General features: G+C 39.8%; 1 protein-coding gene across 26 annotated transcripts in view; it reads left to right on the top strand.

Moving 5' to 3' along the window:
- The window catches only part of LOC119555898 (neurobeachin), a 193,626-nt gene extending 174,905 nt beyond the window's left edge, over positions 1 to 18,721 (top strand). For 14 of the 26 annotated variants that reach the window (XM_037867573.1, XM_037867572.1, XM_037867575.1 and 11 more), the window contains 12 exons: positions 250 to 564; positions 638 to 745; positions 1,143 to 1,293; positions 2,508 to 3,512; positions 6,610 to 6,719; positions 7,061 to 7,237; positions 9,967 to 12,868; positions 12,937 to 13,110; positions 13,693 to 13,956; positions 14,025 to 14,221; positions 14,363 to 14,514; positions 14,946 to 18,721. In XM_037867573.1, the coding sequence (XP_037723501.1) occupies positions 250 to 564; positions 638 to 745; positions 1,143 to 1,293; positions 2,508 to 3,512; positions 6,610 to 6,719; positions 7,061 to 7,237; positions 9,967 to 12,868; positions 12,937 to 13,110; positions 13,693 to 13,956; positions 14,025 to 14,221; positions 14,363 to 14,514; positions 14,946 to 15,036 (5,646 nt within the window). In that variant the 3' untranslated portion in view covers positions 15,037 to 18,721. The remainder of the gene's footprint in view (positions 1 to 249; positions 565 to 637; positions 746 to 1,142; positions 1,294 to 2,507; positions 3,513 to 6,609; positions 6,720 to 7,060; positions 7,238 to 9,966; positions 12,869 to 12,936; positions 13,111 to 13,692; positions 13,957 to 14,024; positions 14,222 to 14,362; positions 14,515 to 14,945) is intronic. The other 12 variants (XM_037867589.1, XM_037867587.1, XM_037867584.1 and 9 more) reach the window with 4 other exon arrangements.
- The last annotated feature ends 345 nt before the right edge of the window (positions 18,722 to 19,066 follow it).

The following is a 19,066-nucleotide window of genomic DNA, read 5'->3' as shown; positions in this document are numbered from 1 at the left end:
TTTATAATTTAAGAATTAAAAATTTAATGTTGGGAAGTATAGAACTTTTAAGTTCGAAATTAGGTTGCAGAGCTGGAGAGTTTGGGTCACCTTTATTGAAAGCCATTTTGACCTCAGGAATATATGTATATTAAATGGGTAAATAAATGTATTAGTGAGAAGAATAATTTAATCACACAATTTAGGAGACAGCAACATTTAAATGTACTTTATAAGCTAAACCTTTATAATCCCTGGATTTCCTTACAGTCCGAATTGGATGTCCTCGAGCCCACGCAGGGCATGCCCTTGGAGGTGGCCGTGTCCTTCCTGCAGCGTCTGGTCAACATGGCGGATGTCCTTATCTTTGCCACGTCCCTGAACTTCGGTGAGCTGGAGGCGGAGAAGAACATGTCCAGTGGAGGCATCCTGCGCCAGTGCCTCCGGCTGGTCTGCACCTGTGCGGTGAGGAATTGCCTGGAGTGCAAGGAGCGAACGCGCTATAATGTTGGTGCCTTGGCGAGAGACGTCCCGGGTGCGGCGCACCTGCAGGCCCTCATTCGCGGTGCCCAGGCATCGCCCAAGGTGAGATATTCCCCATCCCGCAGAAACCACAATCCTTGTTTCCCCCTCTTAATCCCCTCCCCGTTTCGAACAGAACATTGTCGAGTCAATCACCGGTCAATTATCACCTGTTAAGGATCCCGAGAAGCTGCTCCAGGACATGGACGTCAATCGCCTGCGTGCCGTCATCTATCGCGATGTGGTGAGTGTACAAGTAGATTTATAAATTTGGGTATTGGGTATTGTAACTTTTATGTAGAATTTATAGAAATTAACATTCAGTTAAAGCATAATTGTAGTCAAATGATATTTATTTAATATATGCATAAATATAACAAACATAATAAAATGTTAAGTTCAATAATTAATATAAAAATTATAAAAAGGGATTAGAGAAATGCATATAGATATAGCCAGCACCACTCTGTTTAAATTTAATTATAGATAAATATAATCCTTTATCCATTTTTAAAAATTAAAAATCTGTGTTTTTATGGCATAGTAATACATACTTTAAGACTATACTTATGACCATATAAGTTTTATAAATTATTATAATGAAAATTGGTATTTTTCCCTGGTTTTTTCACCCATTCCAGGAGGAGACGAAGCAGGCACAGTTCCTGTCGCTGGCAATCGTCTACTTTATATCGGTCCTGATGGTCTCCAAGTACCGTGATATTCTGGAGCCGCCGGCAGAGCCGCAGATCCAGCGTCAATCGCCAGTGCTACAGCGCACGGCAGGCGGCGGTAAGTGAAACCCAAAAAAAAAAAGAAACAAAAAGCAAAAAGACCCACCAATTTAATTCACCGATCTTGCCGACTTTGGTCGGGATCAGTTCCCGGAAATGCTATAGATATTATTATATTATTATACCCATTACTAGAGATGATCATTTTTCTGGGACGGGGAAACGAACTTCTGCCGGCGGCAGTCTTTCCGTTTCATTGTCATTTCGTGTTCTGTTCCGTTTCGTTTCGTTTCACTTGTGTTCCTCGGTTGCATTTCGTTCTCGTTTCGATTTCGATTTCCGTTTTTGTTTCGTTTCCGTTTCCATTTTGATTTCCCTTTTCTTGCTGCACCAAAAACTTCACGCTCGTTTATCGTTTTTACCTTTTGGCTCTCTTTTTTCGATTCGGCCGCTAGTTAAATGGATTTCTTTTCTATTATCTACATATATATATATCTATATATATATATGTGTATATATATTTCCGTTCTATATATGTATATTTATTGGATTTATTGTTGTTTTATCGATTGATTCGTTTCATTTCTCATCTCGGTTTCGGCTTGTTTCCGCTTTTGGTTTTGTGTTCTGTGTTTTTTGAACAGCTGAACAAACGTGTTTTTTAAATGGTAGTTGCCACTCGAAGAGAGTTTGTTTTTATTCGATCCACCTTAAAGCCCACGACCAACCAGCCCACCAACCACCGCACTTTGACCGCTGGACCCACCTCGAATCCCCTCTAGAACTCCTCCCATGTGCGTGTGTGTGTCTTTCCCTTTGATGAAAAATAAATCACCTCTCTCCCACATCATTATTCCATATATACACACCAACCGAAAACCCCCCACCCGACACCAATCCACCTCCCGCCCCCTTTTACTACTATTATATTATATTATATATACATATATATAATCACTAGCTGTTAAGAACACAAGAATATCTCATGTCTGTTCCATTGTTGGAGATACTATTCGGTTTTATGTTTCCTTTTCTTTGTTCCGTTTACCGATGATTTCATTTCACGCTGCTTTTTCGGATTTATTGTACAAAAAAAAATATTAAAAAAAAAAAAAAACAATCATAAACTAAACAAAAACCAAAACAAAAATTGCATAAAAACGGAAAATACCTCGCCAACGAATACCTCGCCTTTGCCACACAACCCGCCCCCAAAAATATATGTGTGTAAATACCATAAAAAAAAAAAAACAAACAAATACCAAACTTTAGAAGCCGCCAGTGCGCGTCCTTTGTTTCCCCAATGGTCACATCATGTTTACCCGCAATTCCTGCCCGAATCGCACCAGAATCACAACAGCAACATGCAACACCAGCAGCAACAGCAGCAACACTACTATCAGCAACAGCAACAGCAGCAACAGCAGCAGCAGCAACAGCAGGTTGCCCATAATCACAGCCATCATCACATGACTGCTGCTTACTACCAGCAGCAGCAACAGCAACATCAGCAAGTTGCAGCTGGACAGCAGCAACATTCGCCCACTCCTTTGGCCACACACTCGACCAGTTCTTCGGCCAGCTCCACGGCCACATCTCAGCCAGCATCGAGCTCCTCGCTCTCCAGTTTGGCATCCCAAAGTCAGCAGCAATCGCATCGCCAGTTGCACAAGCAACAGCAACAGCAACAGCAGCAGCAGCAACATTACCATCCTCATCAGCCGCACTATGGCTTGATCAATGGCCACCAGCAGCATCAGCAGCTGAATGGCAAACATTATACGGAAAATGGATCCGCAGCGGGATATCATCCACATGCACATCCACATGGCGGTGGTTATATGCGAAATGGAGAGTCAACAGCGGGACAACAGCAGAATGGTATTTCCGACTATCAGGCGGCAGTGGGACTGATGAATGGTCATGGCTCAAATGCAACGGCTGGTAATAATAATAATTCCAGTTTAATGAACAATATGCGAAATTTGCGGAATGGTGGAGCAACTCCATCAGCATCATCATCATCATCGCCACCACCACCGCCACCAGTGGGAAACCAGGGAATCTCTGGCATCTCGGGTATCTCAGGAATCTCGGGTATCGCAGGTGTTGCAACAACGGGTGCTGTTGTTAATGCAAATGCTGCTGCTGGTGTTGGCGGTGTTGGCATGGTCATGGGGGGCGTGGCAGGGGGCTTGGATGGAGGCGTGGCCTACAAGACGAGCGCCATAAATAATAATTACCGCTACAATGGACGCAACGCATCCGCTGGAACAGGTATCGCTCGTTCGACTGTCGTAGAGTCAATAGTTTTACAACCTCGCACTACTGCCCAACTATCTATGTGTATCTGTATACCGTAATCTGTGTTCTCTATATTTGTAAATCTTAGCTTAATAGCCATGTTTCACTGAAAAACCAAATTAAAAATTAATAGTAAAGTATACATATAAAAGCTTTTTAATTAAATCTTTCCTATTTTTCATTTGCAAACTATTGACAAATGTTTGAAAAAGAGAAATTTCCATTTTAAACAAGTATTTTTATGAATTCATGACTTATTTTCTTAAATTTCTAAAAGTGTAACATGGCTTAAACTCTCTCTATATCTTTAGCTGCTAGACTGTTGCTCACTTTCTTGCCTTTCCTTGCGTTTTATTTACAATTTGATTTGTTTTCGAATTAAATTTTAATTTCTTGTCGATTCCCTTGTCTTTCATTTCCTTGAATTTTCGTATTCGTAGTTGTGTGTGTTTATAAACAAAGCTGCCCTTCTCTCTGCATAAAACGATATATAGATGTGTACATATATGAAAAAAAACACCTTTCCCACACAAAAACCCACTGAAACGTACTGAGACATGGATTTATGTAAATATACCAAGTCCACTCTTTTTGCTAATTTTATTCGTTGTTGTGCGACTGTGTGTGATGTTTGCTTATGGGTGTGAGTTTGTGTTATTTGTTGCAAGGACACACTCATTATTTAGGAAATACAAGAATTTTCAATTATGGTTTCCTTATTTGTATGGTTTTTAATTGGTTTCGCTAATAACTAATTCATAATATGAATTCTGATAAAGAAAATTATAAAATTATAGAATTAGCTTTGTTAGGCGCCAGTTTTATTTATATTTTGTTTTGCATTTTGAACTTACATGTCTTTCAAAGCGTTAACTAATAGTTTCTTTATTGAAATCCTGCTTAATCACAGCAGTTTCGCCCATTCTTTGGTTTATTTCTTCTCTGATTTTCTGCTGCACATTGCACCATCCATTTTCATTTGTAATTTGCAAATTTAACAACCAATCAAGCTTCTTTTCTGAAAACCAGAAACATTCATCCATTTTGATTCTATGTATCGCATTGAAAGAGGCCATCATTTGATTACCTGATTGAGGGAGGTTTTTAATTGGGTTTCTGGTATCTAAACTCCAATGTGTGTGTTCGGATAAAGTCAAAAATGTGGCAAAGTGTAATGGCCAGCAGGAAAATTCTAGGCTAGACAAGGGTATCCAAATATGCTTTTAAAAACTGCAATCTATCTTTGTAAAACTCGCACATGCACACAGTGACAGCTAGAAAATTTTTGACACGTTTCGGAGGCTCCTGGACTTTCACCATCCTACGCTTTTACTTTAGCTACATATATATACATTGCCATTTTGTTTATTTTTTGCCCGTCATTTTTGTGCTGTCAGCAAAAATCCATTTCATTTATCTTCATTTGCAATACACTTACAGGCAGGCACACACACACACACATACTTAGGCAGTGTGAAAGCTGGAAAATGTTGAGCACTAGGCCCCAAAAACCTCCCACTTTCCCCAACGGCAAAGAGACATAATTCGTTAATTTTACATTTTATGAAAATGAATTACACGAAAATTATACAATTTGCCATTCATACACATGGCTCCCTTTTTCTGTGTATGTGTGTGTGTGTGTGTGTGTGTTTGCTTGGGCAAGTGTGAGTGCGCATAAAACATTTCGCAGACAGGCCATAAAACGGCATTCGGCACGCCTGCATTTTAAAAATTGTAAAAATTGCCATTGGACATGGTCAGGAAAAAGGCCAAAGGAAAGAAAACAGGGAAAGCCCGAAAAATGGGATGCTGGCTGATTTTATTTATATTTTGTTATCTAAACGCTATAATACCCTGTGCATAGAGGGAAATTAAAAAATAAAAAATGTTCAAAATTCACAGGAAAACACATTAGCTGATTGGCTTTAAAAATAAAAATTTAAATAAACAGCCCATAATATTACCCTAATTATATATTTAAAGAAACTCCCATAGTCAGCTATTTTATTCCGCATTAATTTACCTTTAAAGCTATGCTCAAAAGGAAATTCCCTGACCATAGATACTTTTCACACAGCAGTGTGCTGCTGCAACAACAACGACAACAACATTTCCATTACGAAATTAATGGCAGCGACAAAAATGTAAATTAGTCTGACCGAAAAAATGAAACGAAAACATAACAGACTGGGAAAAACTTTGGGATAATTTATGAAAGGACAAGGGGAAAAATACAAAAAATAAAATAAAAGGAAAAAAGGTGGAAAAACAGTTTGTACAACTGTTGGAGTCGATAACACGCTCCGACTTTTGTACAAAAGTAATTTGTGGCCATCTCCTATGTGTGTGTGTGTGTGTGTGTGTTGCCAAGTGGGAGTAAGGGGCGTGGCAGTGCATGAAAATAATTGCAAAATTAAACCCAACCAAAAAAAAAAAACGAAAATGAAATAAGGGTGTGCACAAAAGTGTAGCATACTTAACAGCACACAACCAGCAGAGAAGAGAGAGAGAGAGAGAAAGAGAAGGGGCTAGTGGTTGTAGACAGAGACAGAGAGCACGTGTCGCCGGGACAATCATAAATTTCAATTAAGCCAGATCAGGACATGGCCAACAGTTGAACAAGGTTAATTTGCAGATAAAAGCCAGAGAAAGCCAAGTCCAGCAAAATCTTACAAATTACGAGCTCTTCGCTGCACAGGCACCGAAAAATTTGCGAAATTTGCGAACAGACAGATTTTTAAAGATTTCACCATTTACAGCGATTTTCTTTATCAATCTAAATCCACATTTTCTCGGCACCCCAAATGCTTAACCCTCTTAAAAACACCTTTTTGCGTGTGTGAGTTTAAGTTGGTTTTACATTTTGCGTTTGTTTATCTTGTCATCTTTTATGATTTTATTTCTTGAGTTCGTCTACAGCTTCGTAAAGTAAATTCTACAGATTTCTATTGTATCGTATCGTAACTGCAAAAGCAATGATATATAATGATTAAAATAATGATTAATCAATTTGTTAATCCCTTTGCTCTTTTTTCTTTTCTTGCCTTTTTTTTTTGTGTATTTTCAGGTGGTCGCCAAATTCAGGATAGTGACTATGAAATAATTGTTGTCGATGAGAACAATCCATCCGTTTTGGCCGATAATGACTCACATTCCAGTGGACCGCCTTCCATAAAGGTGAGTTGGTATATCTTTATTCATATCTATTTATTATTCAGGGTTTTAAAACATGATGATATAAAATATCTACCAAAAGGTGTCTAGGAGTGGGCACATTTTTAAGAATTTTAGACATTTTTCCAAAGCTCTTTGCTTTTTTTTTTTTGAAAAGAAGTGTGTGTGTAAGAGAGTATTGCATGTGTGAGTGTGGCAAGATTGAGTGTGTGAGTGCTTGCATCCTCGATTAGTGTTAACTCATAGGTTAAATTCCAAAACAAAAAAACAACTAAATTTCATTTGCATGTGCAACGAAACTAAATTATTTGTATGCAAATCAATCACAACGAAAAATGTCACAGGCCAACCAGACAACAACAACAACAACAACATTAGCAACAACAGCTACAACAACCCATATTAACAACAACAACAACCACACTAAGACAACAACAGCAAACGCTCCAACAACAACAATTAAAATTCAACAACAACCATTGTCACCACCAAAGCCGTTGGTGCCACAAAAATTGCCAAAGGTAAAAATATCCCAAAAAGCTAAAAAAAAAAAAAAAATTAAAAAAATATTATCAAGAACCAAATCAGCAGCAAATATTGCAACTGCAACAACAACAGCTTTCGACAGTCAATCAAATAACAAACCATCCACTGCACCACTGTAAAACCGTATAAAACCGTATATTAAACAACAAAAAACACCGAACCACCCACACGTACAGCTACAAATACCTTTGACGCACTCGAAAAACCCAACAAAATATACATTTTTGTATATTGAAATTAAAAACTCACTGTTGAGTTTTATTTTTCACATTTTGTAGCCCATCACCCATTGCGTTTCGATTCCGTGTTTGTTAATTGCTGTCCCAAATTTGTTGCCTGTAACCATTGTTTATCCTTGGTATTTTTGCCTGTAATTTGGCTGCGAGTATTTGTCTTTCATATTGACATTTTTGGTCGCTTTTGGTTGTCAAATATCATCATTAAAATATATATATTCTTGATCTACACGCAATTCAATATCACTGTTTGGGTTTTTGTTTTTCAATTACTGTAAAGAAAATAATAGCAAAGTTATCTTAAAGCTTAACTAGAAAATGCTAATGAGATTTTATAATTTTGTATAATTCTTAGTTTAATGAAAATGGAAATATAATCGGTATAGCAACCTTAATTGGAAGAATATTTCCATCTACTTAACCTTAATTGGTGTCTTGTTTCCCAAGTTGAATGTCAACCATTAACGTAATGATTTATTAATTAATATTATCCAATCGTATTGATTGATTGTGTGCCTTGGCATTTTGTTTTAGGGTGCTTTGATTTTGAGTTTGACATTTAAATGTGTATCATTGATTTCTTGGTCATGAGCTTGCAATCAAGTTGGATCCATGTTTCATTTTGTAATCTCCACCGACAAATCAAAGCACTTAATGAGTCGCACGGGCACGCCCAACCACCCAGCCACCCAACCACCCAACCACTCAACCACCCAAAGTGCCGCTAAAACCACCTTGTGACGCCCGAATGTATGCATCATTGTGTGTGTGAGTGCTTGTGATTTATCCCATTTGTGCTTGTATATGTTAATGTCTGCGTATGTCTTGTGCAATTAGTGATACATAGCTGTAAAACACACACTCTTACACTTAAACCCACTCTCACATAGAGCACACTTCTTGGCTTTTATCGCTTTTTTGGGGTAAACCCCCGAAAAACCCCATATCCATATACCCTAATGAACTACTACACTCGCATTATTTATGCCCCCACGCACACACACAGGTCTAGTGATTAGCTGTCGTTTGTGTGTGTGTGTGAGTGCTAAGTGCAATGCTATCTCTCTCTCTCTCTCTCTTTCACCCTATGGACCTCCCTTTTCCACATACAAAGTACAGACCCCCTTAATGAAAGCGTGCATATATCACAGTTGACAAGATTGGAGACCCCGGAATGAGCCATTGGTTTTTGGGTTTTCGGGAGGGGGGGGGGGGGAAATTGAAATTTTTGGGTACTCAACTAGGAATGCGGTGTCCGTACCGCAACACTCGAGAAATCGAGGGCAAACAAAGGCGATTGATTTCGTGTTGATGACAAGCTGCTGCCACACGCAACAGCTGACCAGGGGTTTTGGGTTTTGGGGGTTTTCCCCCCTCTTTCCCCACAAAAAATACACCCAAATGCCCCACTAAAAACACACATCTCTCCCTTGAGCGGACAATATACGGACAAGCGGACGCAGTGTTGGTGTCTGACAGCTGACATTTGTCAAACGCTTAACAAAATTTGTCATATGCCGTACGTGTTTCATTCCACACCATTCCGCATCGTTCCATTTCGGTGCATTCCATTTCGCATGCCTAATGTCCTGACCTCTCTCAAAATCTATGGGTTCGAGGGAATCTGGACTACTTTTATGCAAATCACTTGACAAACTGTCGCCACCATGAACGGCGATGAGTGACAGTTGTTGAATAAACAGGGGTAACGCAAGGGGAAACTTTGTTGGAAAAACAGGGCTGTGGACAGGGATGTTTGGGTTTGGGTTTGGGTGTTAGGGGGTGATCCCGGTTCGGGTTGATGACAAATGCATGTGTTGACAAAACGAACGGACGGGGGCCTTGCTGCTTGGGAATTTTGATTTATAGTCCAATGTGCATAATTAATGTGCAAATGATAGGCATACATCAAAACCCACACAAACACAGCCCACGCACACCAGCAAGCAAAAGAGTGAAAGACAGAGATAGAGTTTGCACTGCGAGTATAATCGCCATGAAATTAAGAAAATCTCTAATAAATATTTAGAAATTTATATATATAATTAATACAACTTTTCATTTTTATTTAATATATTTAATTTTAAAATTTTGAATTTGATAACTAAAAACACCTATGTAATATAATAAAAAATATTTCTTCGATATTTAATAGTATTTAAAAATACTGGTAAATATAAATATTTACAATTTTTATAACTTCACCATATGCACTTAACTTTTAATATTAATACCAATACAATAAAAATCACCAACAGACTTGGATGATTTTCCAAAGTTCACGGCCATACTTGTGTACTATTTTGTCGAGTGTAGTAGAGAATAAACCCACGTTCGAAATTGGGGACCCATTTGATTGCTCTTCTACCGAAATCCATGCATATTATGATTGCCTACTTATTTTCATATCTCTTTCCCCCCTCAAACAAAAAAACAACCCGAAAACCAAATCCCAAATTAAATCGCAGAGCGTCGATTCGGATGTGGGCTCCCTCAACATGAACTCCACAGAGAACGAAGTGCCCGAGGTGGAGTCCTCCAGCGAGATCCTCATCGATGACCACAAGCCGAGCCATTCGAACGACGAAAGCTGGACGGATGTAAATCTCAACGAGGATGCGGCTGTTCAGGCGGCCAGTGCTGGCATGGTTGTTGGATTGGTGGATAATGGTGGTAATGTCATAGCCGATAAGCATGATCCATCATCGCATCACAACCAACAACAGCAACAGCAGCAGCAGCAGCAGCAGCAGCAGCAGCAGCAGCAGCAACAACAGCAGCAACATGGTTCACTTGGCCACTCGGAGCGGGGTGATAAACCCGATTCGGAGATATCGGTGGTCCGTGTACCCGATGGTTATGCCGGTTCCGGTGGCTCTAATCCTGGTCAGGGTCAGGGTGTCCCGCCCAATCAGCGCCCGCGACCCGACGAGCTGCCCATGAAGGCACCCGCCCTGGTGGCCCAGTTGCCACTGACCACGCCGTCGCGAGAGGCGAGTCTCACCCAGAAACTGGAAATTGCTCTGGGACCGGTGTGTCCATTGCTGCGCGAGATTATGGTGGATTTCGCACCATTCCTGTCCAAGACCCTTGTCGGCTCCCATGGCCAGGAACTGCTGATGGAGGGCAAGGGACTGACCACCTTCAAGAACTCCCATTCGGTGGTCGAGCTGGTGATGCTGCTCTGCTCCCAGGAATGGCAGAATAGCCTGCAGAAGCACGCCGGTTTGGCCTTCATCGAGCTGATCAACGAGGGTCGCCTCCTCTCGCACGCCATGAAGGATCACATCGTGCGTGTGGCCAACGAGGCGGAGTTCATCCTAAATCGTATGCGTGCCGATGATGTCCTCAAGCATGCTGACTTTGAATCACAGTGTGCCCAAACCCTCTTGGAGCGCCGGGAGGAGGAGAGGATGTGTGATCACCTCATAACCGCCGCTCGTCGTCGGGATAATGTGATTGCCAGCCGGCTGCTGGAGAAGGTGCGGAACATAATGTGCAATCGCCATGGAGCCTGGGGTGATTCCAGTGCCAGCACAACGAGTGCCAGTGGTGGCGCCATTGTGGGTGCGGTGCAAAAGAGTCCGTACTGGAAACTGGATGCCTGGGAGGATGATGCTCGTCGCCGGAAGCGGATGGTGCAGAATCCTCGCGGCTCGTCGCATCCGCAGGCCACGCTGAAGGCAGCTCTAGAGAATGGTGGACCCGAAGATGCCATCCTGCAGACACGCGATGAGTTCCACACCCAGATTGCCGTGTCGCGAGCCCATCCATCGGGTCAGCATAATGGTGAACTGTTGGACGATGCCGAACTGTTGATCGAGGATCGGGAATTAGATCTAGATCTCACGGGTCCCGTCAACATTAGCACCAAGGCGAGATTGATAGCTCCGGGTTTGGTGGCCCCTGGTACCGTTTCGATAACCAGCACCGAAATGTTCTTCGAAGTGGATGAAGAGCATCCCGAATTCCAGAAGATCGATGGCGAGGTTCTTAAATACTGCGATCATTTGCACGGCAAGTGGTACTTCTCCGAGGTGAGGGCCATCTTCTCGAGGCGCTATCTCCTGCAGAATGTGGCACTGGAGATCTTTTTGGCCAGCAGGACATCCATTCTGTTCGCCTTCCCCGATCAGCATACGGTGAAGAAGGTGATCAAAGCTCTGCCCCGCGTTGGAGTGGGCATAAAGTATGGAATACCCCAGACACGTAGGGCATCGATGATGTCGCCACGGCAGCTGATGCGCAACTCCAATATGACCCAGAAATGGCAGCGTCGCGAGATTAGCAACTTTGAGTATCTAATGTTCCTCAATACAATCGCCGGCAGGACGTACAACGACCTCAATCAGTATCCCATCTTCCCGTGGGTGCTGACCAATTACGAGTCCAAGGATCTGGATCTCAGCCTGCCCTCGAACTACAGGGACCTATCGAAACCCATTGGCGCATTGAATCCATCGCGTAGGGCCTACTTTGAGGAGCGTTACGAGAGCTGGGACAGCGATACCATACCGCCCTTCCACTATGGCACCCATTATTCCACAGCGGCCTTTACGCTCAACTGGTTGGTGCGCGTGGAACCCTTCACCACCATGTTCCTGGCCCTGCAGGGCGGCAAGTTCGACTATCCCGATAGGTTGTTCAGTTCGGTATCGCTGTCGTGGAAGAATTGCCAGCGGGATACGTCGGATGTTAAGGAACTGATACCCGAATGGTATTTCCTGCCCGAGATGTTCTATAATTCATCGGGCTATCGGTTGGGTCATCGCGAAGATGGTGCTTTGGTGGATGATATAGAGTTGCCGCCTTGGGCCAAAAGCCCCGAGGAATTTGTGCGCATCAATCGCATGGCCTTGGAATCGGAATTCGTGTCCTGCCAACTCCATCAGTGGATCGATTTGATCTTTGGCTATAAGCAACGTGGTCCCGAGGCCATTAGGGCCACCAATGTGTTCTACTACCTGACCTATGAGGGTAGCGTCGATCTGGATGGCGTCCTGGATCCCGTGATGCGCGAAGCCGTGGAGAATCAAATACGCAACTTTGGCCAAACTCCCAGTCAACTGCTGATGGAACCCCATCCGCCGCGCAGCTCGGCCATGCATCTGTCGCCGATGATGTTCAGTGCAATGCCCGAGGATCTGTGCCAGATGCTCAAGTTCTATCAGAACTCACCGGTCATTCACATCTCGGCCAACACCTATCCGCAATTGTCGCTGCCGTCGGTGGTGACGGTCACGGCGGGTCACCAATTCGCGGTGAATCGATGGAACTGCAACTATACCGCCTCCGTCCAGAGTCCCAGCTACGCCGAATCGCCCCAATCGCCGGGATCCAATCAGCCACTGACCATCGATCCGGTTCTGGGTGGGTTTTGTGAACATCTAATTATATTATAGCTATTTCTGATTTCATTTTTTTTCATTATCCCTTAGCTGTCCATGGTACGAACAATAATAGCAATGCGGTCAGTCGACGACATTTGGGCGATAACTTCAGCCAAATGCTCAAGATCCGATCGAACTGCTTTGTCACCACGGTGGATAGTCGGTTCCTCATCGCCTGTGGGTTCTGGGACAACAGTTTCCGGGTGTTTGCCACCGAAACAGGTACGTTTTGGGAACTATCTTTTGGAATTTATTAACCATCAATCAATTTGAGCTATATTTTATTCAAGGATTTATTTGTTTAAGTACCTTTGCATTTTTAAAGCACGTAAAACATTAGTTATTTAAAAACTCATAGTTTAATGCTTTAATTAGCGGAAAAAAGCATACAACAGTTTTATTACATTATATATGCAAATCAATGCAATATGCTAAAATCAACTTAAATTTTTAAAATTTTACTAAAGCACAAGATTAATATATTAAATATTTACATTATTTGCATAATTTTATGTGTTTTTTCTACTCGGGGCCGTGTTTATTAACATAATATTTACAAAAGTAGACACAAAATTAAATTCAATCAGTGAGTTTAGTGAACATATTTGTATTTAATTTAATGGACTTAACTTAAAGCTTTGTATTAATAATTTATTATTCATTTATTCAGTTTTTTATTATAATTGGGCAGCTTTTTCAAGGCACATTTACAATATACCTTTTTATATACCACATTTACTTTACACCTCATCTATTAACTTTAACACACTATTATTGTTTCCCTTCCTTTTTGACCACCTGCAGCGAAAATCGTGCAAATTGTGTTCGGACACTTTGGAGTGGTGACCTGCATGGCCCGTTCCGAGTGCAACATCACCTCGGATTGCTACATCGCCTCCGGATCCGCCGACTGCACGGTGCTCCTGTGGCACTGGAATGCCCGGACCCAGAGCATCGTGGGCGAGGGCGATGTGCCCACTCCGCGGGCCACCTTGACGGGTCACGAACAGGCGGTGACCTCGGTGGTGATCAGTGCCGAACTGGGTCTGGTTGTCTCGGGATCGTCAAGTGAGTTTTAACTTCTTTTTTATTTTTGACCGGGGCAAGTCGAGCACTATATGGTATTACCTTTCCAGATGGACCCGTGCTAATCCACACCACTTTCGGTGACCTTCTGCGCTCGCTGGATCCACCGGCGGAGTTCAACTCCCCAGAACTGATCACCATGTCCCGCGAGGGCTTCATTGTCATCAACTACGACAAGGGCAATGTGGCCGCCTACACCATCAATGGCAAGAAACTGCGCCACGAGACGCACAACGACAATCTACAGGTGGGTTTTTTTGACTATAACTATTGCCAAATAATATACGCTATATATATAATATGTTATATTGGATATACTGGATATTCCTATATAAATCATTTCATAATTATTTATATCCATATGATTTTTTCTTTTGCTAATTTTCAGTGCATGCTGCTGTCGCGCGATGGTGAATACCTGATGACCGCCGGCGATCGCGGCATCGTGGAGGTGTGGCGCACCTTCAACCTAGCACCACTTTATGCCTTCCCCGCCTGCAACGCGGGCATCCGATCTTTGGCCCTCACCCACGATCAGAAGTAAGTGAAATACCATAGTTCTTTCCCAATAATTGGCTGATTTTATACCGAAAATGCAATATACATTTAAAATATTTTTTGGTAACATATAACATGTTTCCTTAACATAAACTGCATTATTTAGTGTTGAGAAGTTCAAAAAATTTTCAATAACATATCATATTCCCCAAAAAAAACCAACATTAAGTTATAAAGTAACATATATCATTGAAACTTAATGATATTAATTTATAGAAGATATTAAACAATTTGTTTGGTTAGGGAAGAATTTAAGGGATATTTATACTATATCGCAGAGCATATACATACTTATATGGTTTAATTTTGATGTAATACCATTTGTATGGTATGGTATTATACACTCTTTCTTAACCATTTCTTCCCACTTCTACCTTTCTTCCCCTCTGCTTTTTCCCTGCCAACCATAATAGATACCTTCTGGCCGGACTCTCGACGGGCTCGATCATAGTATTCCACATCGATTTCAATCGCTGGCACCACGAGTACCAGCAGCGCTACTAAGATTGGAAACTTGGACATTCCAACGACCCAAGACTCGCCAGTTAACAGAGGCCAAGGAAACGGAAACGGAAACGAAAACGGAAACAGAAACGAACATTGAAATTGAAATGGAACCGGAACCGGAAATGAAATATGGAAACGATCGCAAAGCAACTACGAAGTACTTAAAAAACGTCGGCAAGGAGGGAGGATCGGTTTTTTTCTATATAGACCTTTACAACTCTAGGCTAATAAGCGAAACTATGTTTTTTTTGTCTAGTATTAATTGTGCATTAGTGTGTGTTTTGATGGCCAATGAAAGCCGGTCAAATCAAGAAAACGAAAAAAAAAAAGTAAGAAACAAAAAAAAAGAGAATGGAACAGAACAGAAGATAAAAAACATTTTTTTTACTAGTATTAACGAAATGTATGTTAAGTTATGGCAAAATGGAGAAGCAAATGCAAGAGGTAAAAATGCAAAAATGCAAAAAGGAGAAAGCGACGGCGGAGAAAGCAAGTGAAAGCAACTGGCGGCTTAAGTAAGTAGTTGAAATAAGACAAATGACGTTAGTGTTTATAAAACGCAATAAGCAGTTAATAAATCTAAAAAAGTAAATCTAAACCTAAAGCTAATTTCACATGCATTATAATACCAACGTAGCAAAAGTTCTCATAAAAATTTAAACAAAGCAAAACGAAAAACGCTGCGCAACGCAAATGAAGGGAAAAAAATATTGAAACTAAAGCGGCCAAAAGGGAGATAAATGGTAGAGAAAGCAGAAAGCCAATTTTTAATTATAGCGTTAGTTCTTTGTGACAAAAAAAAACACTCCACACACACACTTAAACAAGGTAACCAAGCAAGGACAATGCCAAGGCAATAAAGCTGGGAAATAGAAAGAAAATAAAAAAAAGATCGAAAGAGCGAGACAGAGCAGGAAGCGGAAGTGAAGCAAAGTGCGGATACGAGATATTTATGTACACACACACACACACACACACACACGCATATGTATTTGTAGCTAAACTAACACTCAACTTAACTCCCAAAAAGAAAACAAAAAAACAACGCTAACTAAAATCTAAACAACAACTAAATTATCAACACTGCTATGAGCCACAGAAAATATTAAATAAACAAATCGAAACGTATATGAAAAGGCATTTTATATATACAATACACATACATACATGCATACATAGATACATACATACATATGTGTATATCCGCCGACGGAAGCGGAATATGCAAAACTTATTCAAGCGAAAGGCGACGATTTTTCGTTCTCGTTCCACAAATATCACGCATACGCCACACTGCACCGCCCGCTAAACAAACAGCTACAATCGATATAAAAATATAGTCTATACATATATTCGGTTTTTTTTTGTGTATTCTCTTTAATTGTTTGTTTTTTGTGTGTTTTTTTTAGCCATATTTGTTAGGTAAAAGTGAGAAAATTTTCGATTGCGTCCAAAATTAGCCTATTTACCATACCCCCACGTCAAAAAAAAAATGTTCCCGCAAAATGATAAATTGGCTTCCTCGAAACAAAACCAATCAATGTACGTCCAGGATGAGAGGTGTTATATATACATATATTTATATATATGTATTGACCGCAGCTTCTGCCTTTGATTTCCCCAAGCGATTCGCAAACCAAAAACCAAACAATCCATCCATGGCGCACCACTCTGGCACTTACCGATTAGATTTGTATATAAGAACGAGAGCTAAGGCAATTACTATAACCATACTTCAAGTATAATATAGAGTTTATGGCTAAAACGAACACATTCGGTTGTAAAAGCGCAAAGGCGATACAAATTAAATCGAGTCCAGCTGATAAAAACCCTTCCCCAAATGAAATTGGAACCCATAAGTATCGTAAATCGTATCGTATATGTTGTGTGTAGAGCTGGGGAATAATTTTAAATGAGAATTAAGGATGTGTTCCCAGATCTAGTGTTGTGTCTTGTCCGATTTGATCTTGAGATCAAGGAAATGCATATTAAGACAATTGATTTTCGATTTATTCCTATCCTTTCCTGTGTGTGTTTCTCGTTTATATGCAGTGTTTAATGAGCTCCACAATTTATCACTTAAAATACAAATTTAATTCGCTTTTAGTACGAATTCGATTATTTCACTCTCTGTGTGTACATATTTAAGAAGCATTATGCAAATAAAAGCTAGACAACAGACAACAAAAAAAAGATTAAAAAAACATTTATTAATAATCCACGCGAATGGCAAACATTCATTTCTCGTTTTTTTTTCATGTCCACAAGAGTTAATTAAATACCGGGCGCAAAGCGAAGGCGACGAATAAAATTTGCAACTATTAGTAATTTAAATGTTGTACATAAATCCATGGAGAACTGTCCTAAGAGTAAAGTATTTTTAAAGCCCAACACGACGAAAGACGGAAACCTTGCATTCGAACGGAAAAGGGGGAAAAGGAATTCAAATCAAATCCAATTAAAGGAAATGCAATGAAGCGAAAGCGGAAAACTTCAACTCGATTGAAAAGTCGAGTAGGCGGAAAACTCGCACTCTGAGCAGTAACTACAATTTTTTTTTGCGTGTGCATACACAGTCGTGTTTATCTACATATAATATATGGGATAAAAAATAAAAACGTTTAGCTATTAACTGAAAGGATACCGAATACTTGAATTTGAATATTAAATGCGGACGCCAACAATTTTTAATTACGCACTTTTTATAGAACTTAGCGAGAACGAAAATGTTGGAGACGGTAGTCGTATTAAATATAACATAAATATAAAAATACAAATACAAATAAATTACATAACGTTTTTATTAACGAAACAAACAACAAAAACTGGCTGACAATTTTAAATTTATACAAAACGAAAACGAAAACTTCACAAAATGTCAAGTTATAAATGAAGGAAAAATACAACAAAAAAAGAAAAGAAAATAAAACAAAAAGAATATTTAAGAATTTACTCATGCACGGGCAAGAATAATTTCATATAATTATTTACACAGGCGGAAAAGGGCATTTTAAAATTAGTGAATAAATCCGAAAGTCGCAAAGTTAAAGCTATAAGACAGGCACACACACACAGATACACAGACACACACACTCACAACCGAAATATATATAGATATACATGTGTATATATATTTTGTCAACATTGTTAAAAAAAAAAAAAACATACTAACAAACAAATGAGAGCCAAAAAACAACAATTTAATCTATTCAGCAGCAGCAACAAAAGCAAAAGACAGCAAAATACGAAATACAAGATACAAGATACAAAATACAAATTACTAATAACAAATTACAAAATACAAAATGCAAAATACATAAAGAGATAAAGCTACAAAATAAATGTTCATTAATATTGCTAAACAAAAACCATTTATATATACATAGATATGTATGAGAATAAAGAAATATTTTTTTTTTTGCCAAATGCGTGCATTGAAATTGATAAAAGCAGGCGAAAATTAAACGCATTAAATTAAATAATAAACAAAGGCGTGAAAAGATAAAGCGAAAAGCGGCGAAGCGGCAGAAAAGAGGGGTCAAAAGGTTAGCTAGCGAGGGGCGAAGGGCAAACAATTTATGCATATTAAAACTAAATTTAAAATACGCTACAACTCTAACAAAATAAGTTTACAGACAAACAAACACACACACACCACACATTCTCCCTATAAAAACAAAAAGGAAAAAAAACAGAAACAGAAAACATACACAACTAATTATTAAACATAAAATGGATTAAATTGCATGGAAGTAATTAAAGGTCGAGCGTTGAAGAAAATTTCAAATTAAATTTAAGCTACAAATTTAACAAGCAAAAGTGAGCAAGCATTAAAAGTAACAACAAAAACCGAAACAAAAAATTATTATGTTCAATAAAGAAAAACAAAAATGCAAAAGGAAAACAAAAGAGTAAAAAATACAAAATAAAACCAAACAAAAACAATGAAATCTTACAAAAAAAAAACAAATGGCGAATTTATTTATTTTCCAATTTTTTTTTTTTGGGGCAAGTCAATTCATCTTGG

Source organism: Drosophila subpulchrella, chromosome X, assembly GCF_014743375.2.
Source record: "Drosophila subpulchrella strain 33 F10 #4 breed RU33 chromosome X, RU_Dsub_v1.1 Primary Assembly, whole genome shotgun sequence".
NCBI classification, from domain to species: Eukaryota; Metazoa; Arthropoda; class Insecta; order Diptera; family Drosophilidae; genus Drosophila; species Drosophila subpulchrella.
The sequence above is the reverse complement of the archived record's forward strand: the minus strand, read 5'-3'. Positions and strand labels throughout refer to the sequence as shown.